This window comes from Eptesicus fuscus, chromosome 13 (genome assembly GCF_027574615.1).
Source record: "Eptesicus fuscus isolate TK198812 chromosome 13, DD_ASM_mEF_20220401, whole genome shotgun sequence".
In the NCBI taxonomy this organism is placed as follows: Eukaryota; Metazoa; Chordata; class Mammalia; order Chiroptera; family Vespertilionidae; genus Eptesicus; species Eptesicus fuscus.
In genome coordinates, this window is record NC_072485.1 from 80378454 (window position 1) to 80394149 (window position 15696).

At 62.2% G+C, this 15696-nt stretch overlaps 2 protein-coding genes across 5 annotated transcripts; one reads left to right on the forward strand and one right to left on the reverse strand.

The window, feature by feature from the left end:
- Nucleotides 1–31: 31 nt before the first annotated feature.
- TRPT1 (tRNA phosphotransferase 1) lies at nucleotides 32–2856 on the forward strand. Of its 3 annotated transcripts, none has more exons than XM_054725843.1 (8): nucleotides 32–76; nucleotides 377–457; nucleotides 709–790; nucleotides 1702–1871; nucleotides 1960–2134; nucleotides 2287–2376; nucleotides 2449–2559; nucleotides 2667–2856. In XM_054725843.1, the coding sequence occupies exons 2-8, from the start codon at nucleotides 386–388 to the stop codon at nucleotides 2756–2758; spliced, it is 792 nt and encodes a 263-aa protein (XP_054581818.1). In that variant the 5' UTR covers nucleotides 32–76; nucleotides 377–385; the 3' UTR covers nucleotides 2759–2856. The 3 variants fall into 3 exon arrangements, with proteins under 3 accessions (XP_054581818.1, XP_054581819.1, XP_008157274.1); XM_054725844.1 differs by lacking the exon at nucleotides 32–76 and adding an exon at nucleotides 83–216; XM_008159052.3 differs by lacking the exon at nucleotides 32–76 and having other exon boundaries at nucleotides 83–457; nucleotides 2320–2376.
- Nucleotides 2743–15143, reverse strand: FERMT3 (FERM domain containing kindlin 3). 2 transcript variants are annotated; one of them, XM_008159050.3, is made up of 15 exons: nucleotides 15038–15143; nucleotides 14288–14460; nucleotides 11538–11771; nucleotides 11190–11309; nucleotides 10912–11080; nucleotides 10593–10695; nucleotides 6287–6394; nucleotides 6023–6157; nucleotides 5549–5598; nucleotides 5335–5459; nucleotides 5071–5177; nucleotides 4743–4976; nucleotides 4285–4409; nucleotides 3416–3557; nucleotides 2743–3305 (listed from the first exon to the last, which is right to left on the reverse strand). In XM_008159050.3, the coding sequence occupies exons 2-15, from the start codon at nucleotides 14445–14447 to the stop codon at nucleotides 3126–3128; spliced, it is 1992 nt and encodes a 663-aa protein (XP_008157272.2). In that variant the 5' UTR covers nucleotides 14448–14460; nucleotides 15038–15143; the 3' UTR covers nucleotides 2743–3125. The 2 variants fall into 2 exon arrangements, with proteins under 2 accessions (XP_008157272.2, XP_054581800.1); XM_054725825.1 differs by lacking the exon at nucleotides 15038–15143 and adding an exon at nucleotides 14820–14867.
- Nucleotides 15144–15696: the final 553 nt, after the last annotated feature.

Below are 15696 nucleotides of genomic sequence, written 5' to 3' on the forward strand. Positions count from 1 at the left end.
CCCTTCTGCCCCGGCTTCTCATTGGCCAGTTTCAGGGCTCGGAGCCCTCGGTGCGGCCGCTCCGCCTCGGGAGTCGGTGAGCTCTCGCCCCTCGGGCTGGCCCTCCCGGATCTTCCGCCCCGGGATCCGGGCCGCCGGCCCCGCCTCCGCGGGCCCGAGCCTGGAGCGCGGGGCTCGGCCCACCTGGCCCCGCGGCTGACAGTGTGCTGACCTTGGGCAAGCCTTGCCTGCTGGGCCTCCGAGTCCTACCTGCACCAGGGGGCTGGGGTGGGAATGTCCCCGCCGCCCCAGCTCTCACGTCCTGAGGCTGCGGCTCTCTGGGCGGGTGGAATCATGGGAGGTCCTTAACAGCCCCCACTTGCCACTGCGCCCCCAGGCTTTGGCCATGAACTCTGGAGAGAGGAAGCTGGAAGCAGCAGGGCCCAGAGGTAGAAGGGCTCGCAGACCCCGGGAGCAGGTGCGCCCCTCCCACCCTCACTCCCCATCCCCACGGTGGAAGGGGGAGGTAAGGGATCGGAGCCCTGGCTCCCTGGGAAATGCCGGTGGTGGGCCTGGGGGCTGGGGGGTCACACTGTTCTCTGGAGAGCTCAGGGACTGCTCTTCCTCTGGTCCCCCCCACCCCGGGGCAGGTCACTCAGAGTTCCGGGGGGCAGCAGCAGCAGGAGAGGGTCACCACGGGGACCAGGAGCCACCTCTGAACTCTTACAGGACCGAGATGTGCAGCTGTCCAAGGCGCTGTCCTATGCCCTGCGCCACGGGGCCCTGCGGCTGGGGCTTCCCCTGGGGGCTGGTAAGTGAGGGTCTTGGAGGCTGCGGTGGAGAAGGCTCAGCGCAGGGAGCAGTGACTGCTCTCCCCCAGGGCTCCCTCCACAGCCCCATGGGGAGGCGTACAGGCCGCCTCCTTCCATGCACAGGGAAGACCCAGAGCCAGTATCATTCTGGGGCAAACTGGGGGAGGAGCCTGTCTTTTGGCCAGGCCTTCACCCAAAAAATCTCAAAATGGGCGGGGAGGGGGGGGGAATGGTGGTGCAAATGAGGCTTATTGAGTACCCACTTTGAGTCAAGTACTGTACTAAAAGAGTCACTTTCTTTTTAAAAAAATATATTTTATTGATCTTTTTACAGAGAGGAAGGGAGAGGGATAGAGAGCTAGAAACATCGATGAGAGAGAAACATCGATCAGCTGCCTCCTGTACACCCCCTACTGGGGATGTGCCCGCAACCAAGGTACATGCCCTTGACTGGAATCGAACCTGGGACCCTTCAGTCCGCAGGCCGACGCTCTATCCACTGAGCCACACCGGTTAGGGCCACTTACCGTTTTTTTAAAATATATTTTTATTGATTTCAGAGAGGAAGGGAGAGGGAGAGAGAGATAGAAACATCCATGATGAGAGAGAATCATTGATCGGCTGCCTCCTGCACGCCCCCCTACTAGGGATCCAGCCTGCAACCTGAGCATGTGCCCTTGACAGGAATTGAACCCAGGACCCTTCGGTCTGCAGGCAGAAGCTCTATCCACTGAGCCACACCAGCTAGGACAGGGTCACTTTATCTTTGTGACCCTCCATGAGGCAGATCCTGTTCCCTTGAGCCCTTGTGGTCCCCACGCCCAGGCTCTGCTCTGGTTGTGTGTGTCCCCTGTGAGCTCTGGCTTAGGCCTGAGCAAGTTCAACTCCTGAGCTCCCCGTCTGCCCGCAGGCGGCTTCGTGCCCCTGCGCGCCCTCCTGCAGCTGCCCCAGTTCCGCAGCTTCTCAGCGGACGATGTGCAGCGTGTGGTGGACACCAATGGGAAGCAGCGGTTCGCCCTGCAGCCAGGGGACCCCAGCACCGGCCCTCTCATCCGGGCCAATCAGGGTCACTCCCTGCAGGTGGGGCTAACGGGACAAGTGGGAGAGCCAGGTGGGACCCTTGCCTGTGAGGGGGGCTCACTGCTGTCCATCCCCCCACCCGTGCCAGGTACCTGAGTTGGAGCTGATGCCCCTGGAGACCCCGCAGGACCTGCCCCTGATGCTGGTCCATGGCACATTCTGGCAGCACTGGCCCTCCATCCGGCTCCAGGGCCTGTCCTGCCGCGGAAGGACACACATCCACTTGGCCACGGGACTGCCTGGGGACCCCGGTGTCATCAGTGGTCAGTATCCCCGTCCCCAGCTGCTCCCACCCGCTCTCCTCCCAGGTCCCTCCAAAGGTCCAAAGCCACCCCATACCCATGTGCAGCAGTACCCCCTTTCCTCACTGGGTCCAGGACCCCAGCCTGCCCACGTTTGATAGCTGCCACCCCAGGTGCCCCAGCCCCAGCTCCAGTTGTCTCTGCAGGCATGCGGCCGAACTGCCACGTGGCCGTGTTCATCAACGGGCCCCTGGCCCTGGCAGGTGAGTGTGGGTGCAGCAGGGCTGCCCCGGGCCTCAGAGCGGGCCTGAGTCACAGTCTGGCTCTGTCTGCAGACGGAATCCCCTTCTTCCGCTCTGCGAACGGGGTGATCCTGACTCCAGGAAACGCCGATGGCTTCCTGCTTCCCAAGTACTTCAAGGAGGCCCTGCAGCTACGGCCTACCCGTGAGAACCTCCACTCCACCCTCTTCCTGTGTCTGAAGCCTGTGTCCTCTGCCACCCCCGGGCTGACTTAGGTCTCCCTGTCTCTAACCAAGTCCTCTCTATCTCAGGAAAACCCCTCTCCTTGGCTGGTGATGAAGAGACAGAGTGTCAGAGTGGCCCCCAGCACAGCTCCAGAGGAAGAAGGATGATCCAACAATAAAATATTTATTAAAAAGGAAATGTAAAAAGATAAAAAAACAAAACAAAAACCTTCCCGTTTGAAACCATCAATTCCCATGCTCTGGCTACAGCTAGTCTTCCTGTGGGCTCAGGGACTACAGCTAGGCCAGGGTGCTGGTCTCGGCCACTCAGACGAGGGAAGGGTGCTGCAGAGCTTAGGACCGCCCTCCCCAGCCGGGGGCATGGCAGCGTCTGGCCCAGCCGGGCCCCTGGTCTGCACAAAGCCAGTGACGGTGCGAATGTGCCCAGGTCGGTGCGTGGAGAGGGTGTGGGCAGTGAGTCCCGGTGAGTGTGGGCTTAGGAGCGGCCATGGCGGTGGTGCGTGGTACAGGGCAGTAAGACGGGCCTCAGAAGGCCTCGTGGCCGCCTGTGAGCTGCAGGAAGAGGTCCTCGTCCAGCTCCTCCCCTCGGGCCCGCTCCCGCGTTGACAGGAAGATGTAGCCCCCTATGTACTCGTGCACGATGCGGCAGCTGGCAGACACGCAGCTGAAGGCCACGTTGATGTGTTCGTCAAACTCGATGGCCACCTGCAGGGCGGGCAGTCAGAGGGGCTGGTGGGGGTGGGATAGGGAGCCCCCGGCCCTGCCTGGCTGGGTCCGGCCCGGCCCCTCCCTGCCCCGCCCTCACGCGGGCCCACCTGCTTGATGTCCCAGTTGACGTTCCACTGGCGCATGTTGCTGAAGCGCCAGGTCTTGACCACGTCGCCCACGGCCAGGTCGATGCGGATCAGCCGGTTGTTGGCAATGCCCAGGATCTCATCTTTCCTGCTGCCCTTGAACCTGGTCCGCAGGAGGACAGAGTGTGAGCAAGGGCCCCACCCCGCGGCCCGGAGCCGCCCAGACAGCCTGGTGCCGAGCTCAGGAGTGGGTTGTGCAAGGAAGTCATTTAGGTTCTCTGGGCCTCAAGTTCCTCATCTGGAAAGCGGGAGTTAACGTAATAATTATAATAACATTTGGCAGGGTCAGCAGATAAGATAGTCTGTGCCTTTAAATAACTTTTTTTGCCCGGCTGGTGTGGCTCAGTGGTTGAGCTTCAAACTATGAACCAGGAGGTCACATCCCCAGTTTCAGGCTCCATCCCCAGTAGGAGGCGTGCAGGAGGCAGCCGATCAATGATTCTCTCTCATCATGGATGATTCTCTCCCTCTCTCCTCCCTTCCTCTCTGAAATCAATAAAAAATATATTTTTGCGTAAGTATCTTTTTTGTATCATCTGTTGCCTCGATCATATCTTCACAGGCTTGGGAAATGGGCAGGGGGCACCCCCTGTCCCAGCAGCCACGTTGGCCCCGTCCCACAGACCAGCTCCCAGAGGTCGGGAGAGGGAAGGGTCCGGGCAGAGCCGGGACGGAGTTGGTCTCTGTTCTCCTGGCCTGATCTCTCTCTCTCTGTTTGCTGTGGGGGTGCAGGATGGGTGGGCGCACGGGTGCCCTCAGTAAGCTCTGCCCACAGGGCCCAGGAAGGGAGGTTCAGGGTGAGGGTGGAGAGGACAGACTGGGGCTCTTACTTGACTATGAAGTAGGAGATACCAAAGTCGGGCAGGGACTGCCAGGCCTGGATGAAGCGCAGCTGGGCCTCGGACAGGGAGAGTTGGGCCACATTCTGGTGGGCTTCCAGGATCCGGGGGGTGAGCTGTGGGACCACACTGGTGAGGGGCCCCCACAGTCCCAGCGGCCCCCTGCCTGCCCCCATCAGCTGAGCGAGGGCAGGGGCAGGGCCCGTTGTGGGCCCCCAGAGTGCACCCTCTCACCACTCATCACCTCTGAGCTGAGCCAGGCCCCGAGGTGGACGTGGGCAGCGGGACCGTGCCCCCCTCCTCTGGGAGGGGACCAGCACTCTGTCGCAGGGACACGGGGGAGAAGGAACGAGTGAGCACATGGCTTTCCAGGGGAAGGCGCTGGAGGTGCGGGGCCGAGGCGGCCAGGTCAGCGCTGTGGCCAGTCCCACCCCCACGCCCTCTGGCACCTGTTTGGCCTTGAACTTGCGCTGGAAGCGGGGGGCAACAAGGCCGTAGGGGTTGAGGCCCTCCGTGGAGGCGTCCGGGCCCTGGGGTTGGCTGCCCGGGGCCCCGGTTCCCGTCCGCTGCAGGCTGAGGAAGGCCAGGATGGCCTGCACCTCGCTGGCGTAGCTGCTGTCCGCCATGGTGCGGCCCTTGGCGGCCAGGCGGCAGCCGGCCATCCAGCGGGCGTACTGCTGCTCCTGCGGGCGGGAGGGGCTGTAAGGCCTGGCCCGGCCCTGGCTCAGGCCCTGCCCCGCTCCCGCCTCGGCCGCCCTGGGCCCTGCCAGCCCTCACATCCTGGCACCGCAGGTAGAGCTCGCTCATGCCCTCAGGGGAGGGCACGAGGAGTTTGATGCAGAACTTCTGGCCGGAGACGTTGACATCAGGGACCACCTCACAGCCTGGGGGGAGAAGAGGGGGGGTTAGAAGGCCGGAGCGGGGGACCCCGGCCGGAGAGGCGCCGGGGCCAATGCCAGCGGCACAGCGGCCTGAGCACGGCGTCCTCCCTGGCGCGCGGAGGAAGCAGGCGATGCACCCCCGGGCCAGCCCCGCGCTCACCCTTGAGGTTGAGCTGCTGAATGGGGTCCCCCGGGGCTTCGTCCTGGCTCTTGTAGTAGGACAGCGTGGTCTCCTTGAACACCACCCAGTGCTGGCGGTACCCTTTCAGCGTCAGCTTCCGGGGCCTGAGGGAGAGGCGGGGGTCACAGGCCACCTTCCTCCCCTCTCCACACGGCCCCCCCCCGCAGGGCTGCCAACTCTGCCCCCCACTCACCGCAAGATGCGGAGATGGTCCTTGAGTTCCGGGATAGCGGTGAGGCTGTCCTGGGAGGAGAGGAGTCAGAGGGCCTGGCTCGGGCTGACCCTGCCCCCCCGCTGACCGGGCCCCTCCTCACCAGCACAGGGCTGACCCTGCCCCCCCGCTGGCCGGGCCCCTCCTCACCAGCACAGGGCTGACCCTGACCCCCCCCCCCGCTGGCCGGGCCCCTCCTCACCAGCACAGGGCTGACCCTGCCCCCCCGCTGGCCGGGCCCCTCCTCACCAGCACAGGGCTGACCCTGCCCCCCCCGCTGACCGGGCCCCTCCTCACCGGCACAGGGCTGACCCTGACACCCCCCCCCCCCCCCGCTGACCGGGCCCCTCCTCACCAGCACAGGGCTGACCCTGCCCCCCCGCTGGCCGGGCCCCTCCTCACCGGCACAGGGCTGACCCTGACACCCCCCCCCCCGCTGGCCGGGCCCCTCCTCACCAGCACGTCGGTGCGCGCCGAGCCCTCCAGCTTCACCTCCAGGTTGCTCAGGGCTGCATCCAGGTCGTCCAGCCCCGGGTCCGCGCCCGCGGGCTCGCTCACCTCCCCGCTCTGCGACAGCTTGTTGACGTGGTACTGGGTGGGCACATGGCCAGGCGGGCTCAGTGGGCAGCCCATTCACCCACCCGGCCCTGAGCTGGGCTTCCCTGGAGACGGGGCCCCCTCTGGAGGACCCTTCCTGCCCCGGGCCCGGCCGCCCGGCACCTGCAGGGCTGCGAACACCATCATCTCCTCCTCGGTGCAGTCAATCTCCTCCAGCAGCAGGTCCCACCGCGCCTGCTCGTACAGCTGGGTCAGCCGCACCGGGTCCGTCTGCAGCCGTGGGGGGAGCAGGGGGGGCTGGGTTGGTCAGGTCCCCTGGCAGCCTCAGCCCTCAGCCCTGCCCTCGGTGCTGCGGCGGCTCGTTGAGCGGCCCCACACGGGCAGCCGGTCCCAGCCCAGCCTTCCAGCCTGCCTGCCCCATCGGCCCGGTTACTGGCACCTTTTCCCTCACAACGTTTTTGTACGGATGTCTGCTGTGCACCCCACATGCTGCTGAGGGCAGAAGGGGGACCGAGTAAACCAAACAATAAATAGGTGAAGTGATCCAAGAGCGTGATAAAAGCTATAAACAAAACAGCTGAAAAAAAGAAAAGAAAAAAGAAAGAAAGAAAACAGCTGCCAAGGGTTGGCTCAGTCATGCCCCCGGGGGGAGGTGTGCAAGAGGCAGCTGATCAATGTTTCTCATTGATGTTTCTCTCTCTCTCTCTCTCTCTCCAAAATAAATAAAAACATTAAAAAATATATGTAAAAAAAAAAAAAAAAGTCAAGCCCTAACCGGTTTGGCTCAGTGGATAGAGCGTCGGCCTGCGGACTGAAAGGTCCCAGGTTCGATTCCGGTCAAGGGCATGTACCTTGGTTGCAGGCACATCCCCAGTAGGGGGTGTGCAGGAGGCAGCTGATCGATGTTTCTCTCTCATTGATCTTTCCAACTCTCTATCCCTCTCCCTTCCTCTCTGTAAAAAATCAATAAAATATATATTTTTAAAAATAAAATAAAATTAGGAACTTTACCAAAATAAGCCATTAATGTGCTCGCTTTGGCAGCACATCTATAAAGTTAACCATTAAGAGAATGAAAAGGCAGAGCACAGAGTGGAAAAAATATATTCACAACATATGTATCTGACAAGGTGCTCATATCCCAAATACATAAAGAACTACAGAGCAGTATGAAAAAGACAGGCACGTCGATATAAAAATTGGGGGGAAAAAACTTGAACAGAAACTTCCAGAAGAGGATTTCCAAGTGGCTAGTAGCCAAATGAGAAAGGGCTCAGCCTGATTAGGCCTCAGGAGATGTAAATTAAAGCCACATAAAAAGCACATCACTGGTTGTTTGGGGTCAGGTGTGGGGGGAGGAATGGCTTCAAGTGGGCACTAGAGAACCTTCCGGGGTGACGGAACTGTGCTAAAATTGGACTGTGGTGACAGTTGCACAACTGTATAAATTTACTAAAAATAACCAAACGGAATGCTTACAATGGGTGCCTTTTATGGTATGTGAATTATATCGCAGTAAAGCTGTTTTAAAAAAACATATAAATAAAAAACAGTAGGAGGAACCTTTACGCACCTACCGGAATGGCCACAGTGAAGACGGGAAATTCCACGTGCGGGCGAGGCTGTGGAACTACCCTGCTGAGGGCTGTCAGTGGGTACAACCACCCTGGAAAGCTGTCTAAGTTACCTACCACAGGTCCGCCCTGGGACCCAGCAATTCCGCTCTGGGTATGCGCCCTGCAGAAATGTGAACCTGCCCTGGCCGGGTAGCTCAGGTGGTTAGAGCATCGTCCCGATACACCAAGGTTGCAGGTTCAATCCCCAGTCGGGGCTCATACAAGAGGCAACCAATGAATGCATCAATAAGTGGAACAACAATTCCCTCTCTTTCTAAAAATCAATCAATATATAACTTTTTTAAAAAGTTAACTTCCCCATTTCTTAAAGAAATGTGTACCTATGTTCACCAAAAGACACATGAAATGTTCATAGCATCCGTGTTCTTTTTAAAAATATATATATTTTTATTGATGTCAGAGAGGAAGGGAGAGGGAGACAGAAACATCCATGATGAGACAGAATCATTGATTGGCTGCCTCCTGCACGCCCCCCCACTGGGGATCGAGCCTGCAACCCAGGCATGTGCCCTTGACCAGAATCAAACTGGGGACCCTTCAGTCTGCAGGCTGACGCTCTACCCACTGAGCCAAACCAGCTAAAGCTGTTGTTGTTTTACAAACCTACCAGGACTATTTAACTCTTTAAGCCATCATTTATTATGTTAACAAAAATTTAATTAAAAAAAACACACAAAAAGAACAACAAAAACCAAGTGGATTTCAGATATCTGTTGACCACATGGAATAGCGATCCCTGAAAGGGGAGACAAGGTGACTCCTACCATCGCCCTCCACCCCGGACCTCCTGGAGAGAGTTTCTAGGCTGCGGCACGGGGAGGAGGACCCCACACGCAGCTCAGCGTCACCCCGGAGCGGAGGAGCCATAGTTGAGAACCAGGGAGTCCAGGCAGCCGCGTCCACAGGACAGAGTGCTGGAGAGGAGGCGCAGAGCGAGCCCTGGGGTGCGGCAGAGGCTCCTCTGAGTCCTTAGCTGAGAACCGAGGAGCGTGTACGTGCGTGTGTGTGTGTGTGTGTGTGTGTGTGTGGAAATGAGTGTGTGTGGAAATAAGCGTGTGTGTGTGTAAATGAGTGTGTGTGTGTGTGCGAGTGTGTGTGTGTGTGTGTGTAAATGAGAGTGTGTGTGTGGAAATGAGTGTGTGTGCGCATGTGTGCATGTGTGTGTGTAAATGAGCGTGTGTGTGTGTGTGTGTGGGAATGAGCGTGTGTGTGTGTGTGTAAATGAGCGTGTGTGTGTGTGTGTGTGGAAATGAGCGTGTGTGTGTGTGTGCGCGTGTGTGTGTGCGTGTAAATGCCCCGCGGCTGGTGGCAGAAACCTCTGGAAGCAGCAGTGGGGCGTTTACAGCCCTCGCGCAGGGTGGGCACATGCCCATTCCTCACAGCCAGGGCGGAGACGCCTCACCCCATGGCGCGGCGGGTGCCCAGGCCGTTCCCTTTGCGGGGGGCGGGGGGTAAGTTAGCCCTGGCTTGAAGGCTGCTCTGGTCCTGTCATCGATAGTCAAGCCTTGGGAGGGTCAAACTGCTTCCAGACATCTTAACTTCTTCCCCAAAAAAATTGTCTAAACAATTAAAGGGCTGCCCTAGCTGGGTTGCTCACTGGATAGCGCGTGGGGGCGATGAGATGTTCGAACACGGATTGTGATGGCTGCACAGCTCCGTGAATAGACTGAAAGCCATTGACTTGCACACTCAAGTGGACAGATCGTATGATGGACAGTGTATGAGTGATTTCTCAGTGCAGCCTCGTCCTCCTAATCTCAGCAACAAGTCTGACAGGTGGTGTGGGCTTTGGCGTGGGGAGGAGCGAGGTGTGCGATGCCAGGAGGGAAGGGAAGTATCCTGTTGTGAGGTGCTCAGACCCTGTGTGAAGTGGTACTATTACTAGATGGCAATAGTTGATGTGTGCTAGTCCCAGCCGGTTTGGCTCAGTGGATAGAGCCTCGGCCTGCAGACTGAAGGGTCCCGGGTTTGATTCTGGTCAAGGGCACATGCCCGGGTTGTAGGCTTGATCCCCAGTGTGGGGCGTGCAGGAGGCAGCTGATCCATGATTCTCTCTCATCATCGATGTTTCTACCTCTCTCTCCCTTTCCCTTCCTCTCTAAAATCAATAAAAATATTTAAAAAAAAAAATAGAATCTGTGCTATAATCCCTAAAGCAACGGCTGAAAGAAACAAAAGCATAGCTAATCAGCTAATATAATAGAGATAAAGTGGAATATAAAATTACTCAATCCAAGCGGGCAGGAAGTGAGCAGCGGACAGACAGACAGACAGAGGCCGGTCACCTCAGCAGGCGTGCTCTCCAGAGGGGAGGGGGCAGACACCAGGATAGATTTGGCTGAGGAGAAGGGGTCCAGCGAGCACCCAGGAAAGGCTGGGAAACAGGAGACAGGATCCCGGGGAGAAGGGACGCGCAGCCCCAAGGCTGTGCAGGCAGCGGCTGTGGTTAGCAGTTCCTCAGTGAAAGGGACAGAGAAGTGGGCGGAGGGAGTGCCGGGGGCCTCGCAGAGGGACGATTGGCGCCTGGGGGTGGCCAGTGGCGACAAGAGGCCGGGAGGGAGCCAGGCACCTGGCAGGGCCCCAGCGCTGCCTCTTCCAGGAGGCCTTCCCTGAGCCCCAGCCGGCTTCCCAGGCGCCCGCACCACTGTCTACACGCAAGTGGGGTCATCACCTCCCCGACGCCCTCGGCATCCGCCCAGGCCCAGAGTTAATGAACAGGTGGTGGATGGACAAATGGACAGGGACACAGACCCTGACAAGCCTCTGAGAGCCCTGGACCCAGGTCCCCGGGTCTCTGACCCAGCCCCCAGCCCGGCCCCGGCCCGGCCCACCTTGGGATCCAGGTCGAAGAAGCTGTAGTACTTGAAGCGCAGCCAGAGCGTGTCCCCGGCCCTGATGCCCTGCTGCATGAGGCACCGCGACGAGTCCAGCCACCTGGCGGCGAGGGGGGGTCAGGGCTGAGCCCGGACAGTGCTGGGGCACAGTGCTGGGCGGGCGGGGGCTGGGCGGGGCTTGGGGGCGAGGGCACAGATAGGAAAGGCCTGGAAACAGGAGGCCTGGATCTGGGGTGAGCAGGACACAGAGGGGGTGAGCCCTGGGAGTGGGGGCCACCCCAGGGACGTGGCCCAGGAGCAGCGGCAGGCAGGGCACCTGCTGTGCAGCTGGGTCTTGTCCAGCAGGGAGCTGGGCCGCGGCAGGCGCTGCAGCAGGAGGGGGTCGGGCGGCGGCTGAGGCCGGCTCAGCATGTGGTAGCAGGCCTCCGTCTGGGCGCTGTCTGAGAAGTGGGCGGGCATCCCCCGGAACAACGCAGGTGCCATGCCTGGAGGGCAGGTGGGGGTCAACCAGGCCCGGCCCCCCGGCCTGGGCCTCCTGGGCCTTCTCCCTGCCGCCCCCCCCCCCCATCCCTGGCCCACCCCTTCGGTGCTCACCCCCAGCCAGGACGACCTTGGTCAAGTCATACACCTCCTCCTCCGGCTCCTTCTCCTTCTTCTTCTTCTCCTTCTTCTCAGGAGCCCGGAGCAGGGACAGCTCTTCAGGGTGCCGGATACCTGCGGGAGCTGGGGCCTCAGCGGGGAGCAGGGCCCGCCCCGGGGCCTCCTGCCCTCTCCCCACATGGGCACTTTGGGGCAGGCCAGCCCTGCCGGCAGGATGGGGACCAGAGTGGCAAGGACAACATGACAGGAGCTGGGCCTGTAAAGGGAGGGGACCAGCCCCCTTGCAGGACCCTTGCAGGGGGACGGGGCTGGGTGCGGGGGGGGGGGGCACCGGAGACTCACTGAGGAGGCGGCAGATGGCAGCCACAGCCTGGAAGAGGGGCTGGGAGAAGCTGGCTCGCAGGCGCAGAGCTCGGCGGTTGGGCAGCCGCAGGAGGACGGGCCGGTGCTGGGGCCCGAAGAAGAGGCGGGCGTCGGCCAGGATGCCGTACTTATCCAGCGTCCAGTGGGTCTGCAGCAGCCACTGCCTTTTCTGCTCCCACCAAATGGCGTGGTCCGACCAGTCCTGCTTGCGATCTGCGGCCCCGGGAAGCAGGGGCGGGTGAACATCAGCCGGGAGGGCCCGCCCCAGCGCTGGGCACGGCCTGGCATTCAGGCCTGAGGCCACGTGCCCTCCCCAGCCCAGGCCCAGGCCCAGGGCAGCTGGGTCAGCCTGCGGTCCAGGCCCCAGGCCATGGCTGAATGGCAAGTTGCTGGCTAAGCCTGCTCATCCTCTGGGCTGTCACTACATCACTTCCCGGGGAGCCCCCACCCTTAGTGTCCCCACCGCACGCACCCAGCCCGCCGGGCTCCCCCGGCCCCCCGCCTCTCCTGGGCGCTCCTGGGGCTGGAGCTCGGCAGAGGCGGTGGCAGCCCGGGTTTGCCTGGCACGCGGCAGCGGGCACTCCGTGACTGTGTAGTGGCTCCCAGTTCTGTGACCCCTGGGCCTGGTTTTCTAATTAGTGGATGCGAGTGGGGTCACCCTTCGTGACGTGGAACAGCGCCCCCTGCGGGAGGGCATAGTGTCTGCGGCCGCTCGGAGGCATTGCCGTGGGGTGAGCGCTGGTTAGAGTGGGAGGCCCCCCTCACGCAGCCAGTGAGCAGTGAGCAGTGAGCAGTGACGGACACGCGGTGCCCTCCTCCCTCCGGGGGCGCCAGGCGGCCCTCCAGGCGCAAGCCCTTTCTTCCCGGTGCAGTCTCCCCCCCCACCCCATGTCACCAGTGCGGCCAGGAGGACTTCGCCTGGCTCTGCGCCCCCCCCCCCCCGCCCCTCGGGGTTCTTGGCTCCGGTGTTTTATTCTCCGCCACCCGCCTGGCCAGTCCCTGTCCTCAGGCCCTGAGGTCCCCTCCTCAGCCATGGCCTCCTCTTGGGGTCTCACCGAGGCTATGGCTTCGGCCCCCTCATGAGCCCCAGGCAGAACCCCCGGCCGCCTGCCAAGCCACGGCCACCAGCGTGGCTCCAGGAACCCGGCTCACAGGCCGCGGCCAGGCTCTGGGTCTAGGAATGGGGTGACTAGTCCCGCCCCCAAGGCACTCAGCTTCACCTCAGCCTGTCTGACACGGACAGATGGGGGCCCTCTCCTCACCCCCAGAGGCTGTGCCACTCCTGGGGGCTGACGACGAAGATTCTCCTGTGAGGCCCGGTGCCCTCCCTTTCGCCGTTAGACACCACACTTCACCCATGTCATCCCACCCCCACGACCCGCCTCTGTCCGCCCTCAGTGCCAGTGCCGACCGCCACAGGGGGCTGGCCCCCCGCCTCCGCCCACCCCACCCGAGGGACCTGCCTAACGTCAGCCCTTGCCCGACAGTCCCTCGGGTGGTACCCTCCACCTCCAGGCGAGTCCGACGGCCTTATGACGGCCTGTGGCGCTCCAGGAGTCCCCGCCGGCCTAGGTGCCCAGGTCAGAGCGCCCCTGCCTGCCCTCGGCTGGCCTCCCTCCTCCCTGCGGGGCCCCCTCAGGACTCAGGAGCGGCTTCTCCTGTGAGCCCCTCCCAGGCTGGGGGCCACCTCCCCCGGCCCAGGCCCCACGCTGGCTCTGTGAGCCCCGCATGCAGGAGGCCAGGGGCTGGCGCGCCCAGCTCAGCGGATGGAGGAGAGCGTGAGGCACTAGGGGATGAGGGGGACAGGAGGGTGGGCACAAAGTCCCCACTGCAGGGCTCGGAGCTGACGGGACTGCCCCGGGGAGCCCTGCAGTGGGTGGAGGAGTGGCTTGCGTCTGTCTGTCTCCTGTTCAGCCTCTTGCGTTGCCATGGGCTGTGCCCTGAGGCCAGTCAAGGCTTCACTGCTCAGCCCTGGCTTGCCCTCCATGCCTGCGGCCCTCTCCGGAGGGACCCCCTGTTCCCAGCGTTTGCTTCCACAGCCTCCTTGGGCCCTGCCTTCTGGAAGCGCCCTCACCACCTCAGCCTTTAGGCCGAGCCGTCCTGGGGCCTGGCCTGTCCCGCTGACCTCCTCCCAGGAGCACGTGCGGGCTGGCTGGGTCTGAGGAGGCCCACGCACCCCTCCCGCAGGCCACAGGCCCGGCCGGGCGCTCACAGGCCTGCGTCCGGCTCTGGCTATCGGGGTGTGCCTCCCGCCCGCAGGAAGGGGCAGCGGGCACCCCGGCAGGGAAAGGTGATGGATGTCACTGCCCTGCTCCTTTCAGCGCTGATACCACAGGCTGCTCTGCTGTAACTTCCTGTGGGGGCTGGGCCGGCACCAGCCTGTGCGGGCTTCCGCCTGGGGAGGAGGTGTGGGAGCAGACCCCCAGGGTGACCCTCCCGCAGCCCAGGCGAGGCCCCTTCTGGCCCTACAAGCGGAGGAATGGAGGGCTGTGGCCGGGCCTGCTCCTTGGGGACTCAGAACCAGCGGGAGTGGGAGGGAGCGGGGGAGGGAGGGAGGGAAGACAGTGGGAGAGGGGAAGTGGGGGAAATGTCTTTTTTGGAACCAAATGATTAAGCTGGTGCCTGAGTCACTGTGACACTGTTATCTGTGGAGGGCCGTGCAGCGGGGCCGGGCCCGGGGCCGCAGGGAGCCACCCACGGTGCTGAGGCAGCACGGGGCCGGCACTCACTGATCTGCTCCACGATCTTCAGGAGCACCCCGCCGATGTGCGACTCCCCCGTGACCCGGAGGGTGACCGACTCAGCCTCGGGGTCCTCCTCGCCCACAAACACCCGCAGCTCCCAGGACGAGTCGATGTAGTCCCCGGTGGCCGTCTTCATGCCCGCCATGGCTGCGGTGGCTCTGCAGGGGTGGGGAGGAAGCAGGGTGGGCAAGGCGCTGGGCCCGGCAGGCTGCCTGGGTTCAAGTTGAAGAGGCCCCACGGTGCCCTGGACAGGTGGTGGTGGGGGGGCAGACCCACAGGCCAGGACACCACGGCAGCAGCGAGACACAGGGTGCTGAGTTGTAAACCTCAGACCTTCTCCTCATCACCATGGTTAAGCTGCAAGGACCCTCGGAGACCATGTTGTTCAACCCACTCCCATCTTCCAGATGGGAAGATTGAGGCCCAGTAAAGAGTAAGAAGGGTCTCACTCAAGAGCACCCCGCTTGATGGCAGAGCTGGGCACAACCTCCATTTGCTTTGCCAGTTCACAACTCACCCCAAGCCCACACTGGCAAGCTGCCACCCTGGAAATGGTTGTGACCCAGGTCAGAGAATAATGCCCATCCTGGCCTGAAGGTGAGCTCCGAACATCCCAGCCCAGCGAGGCCTCTCTAGGGCAGTGGAAGTGCGGGCTGCCGCCTGGAGAAGGCCATGGGGCCGGGGGCCGGGGGCCGGGGGCCGGGGGCGGGCGGGGAGGGGAAGGGCCCATCTTACCTTGCCTGCAAGGGGCTGCGGCTGCGGCTGCAGGCAGAGGGTTGGAGTGCGAGCCGGTCCTGGCCTCAGCCCGGACACCTGCAGACGCCTGGTGCCTCTGTCTCCTCCGCTTTCTCTTTGGAGCTTCCTTCAGAGGGCAGCCCTGGCCTCTCACGCAGGGCGGGCTCAGCCCCTCCCCAGGGCGGGCTGGAGGCTCTGGGTTCAGGAAGCAAACTGCCAGCCACTGCTGAGGGCTACAGGGTGGCCCCACCTTGGTTCCCAGCGAGCACAGGAAGCAAGGGAGGAGTGAGGCTGGTGGACCCAACGCCACAAAAGGGTCCCCCAAGAGAAGCCATCAATTTGTGCTCAGGGCTAGACCCTCTGTTGGCAGGGCCCCAGCTTGTCCTGCCTGCAAGGGGCTGGGGCTGCAGGTGGAGGGTTGGGGTGCGAGCCAGTCCTGGCCTCCGCCCGAACACCTGCAGGCTACTGGGTGCCTCCTTCTCCACCCCTTTCTCTTAGGCGCTTCCTTCAGAGGCAGCCGTCAGGGGGTGGGTGCCTGTGGGCTATGAAACACCACCGCATGCCAAGGAGAGCCATGGAATGGAAAGGATTGGATCCAGGCTTAGGACCTGGCAGGTCAAGTCAGCTCAAGGCCCCATGTCCCTTATCCCCACAAGGAT

Coding starts and splice junctions, on each gene's coding strand:
- TRPT1 (XM_054725843.1), top strand. CDS start 386: ATGAACTCTGGAGAGAGGAAGCTGGAAGCAGCAGGGCCCAGAGGTAGA. Junction 791..1,701: donor GGGGCTTCCCCTGGGGGCTG/GTAAGTGAGGGT, acceptor GTCTGCCCGCAG/GCGGCTTCGTGCCCCTGCGC. Junction 2,377..2,448: donor CGGGCCCCTGGCCCTGGCAG/GTGAGTGTGGGT, acceptor CTCTGTCTGCAG/ACGGAATCCCCTTCTTCCGC.
- FERMT3 (XM_008159050.3), bottom strand. CDS start 14,447: ATGGCGGGCATGAAGACGGCCACCGGGGACTACATCGACTCGTCCTGG. Junction 11,081..11,189: donor CAAGGTCGTCCTGGCTGGGG/GTGAGCACCGAA, acceptor CCTGCCCTCCAG/GCATGGCACCTGCGTTGTTC. Junction 5,599..6,022: donor CGGCGCGCACCGACGTGCTG/GTGAGGAGGGGC, acceptor CTCTCCTCCCAG/GACAGCCTCACCGCTATCCC.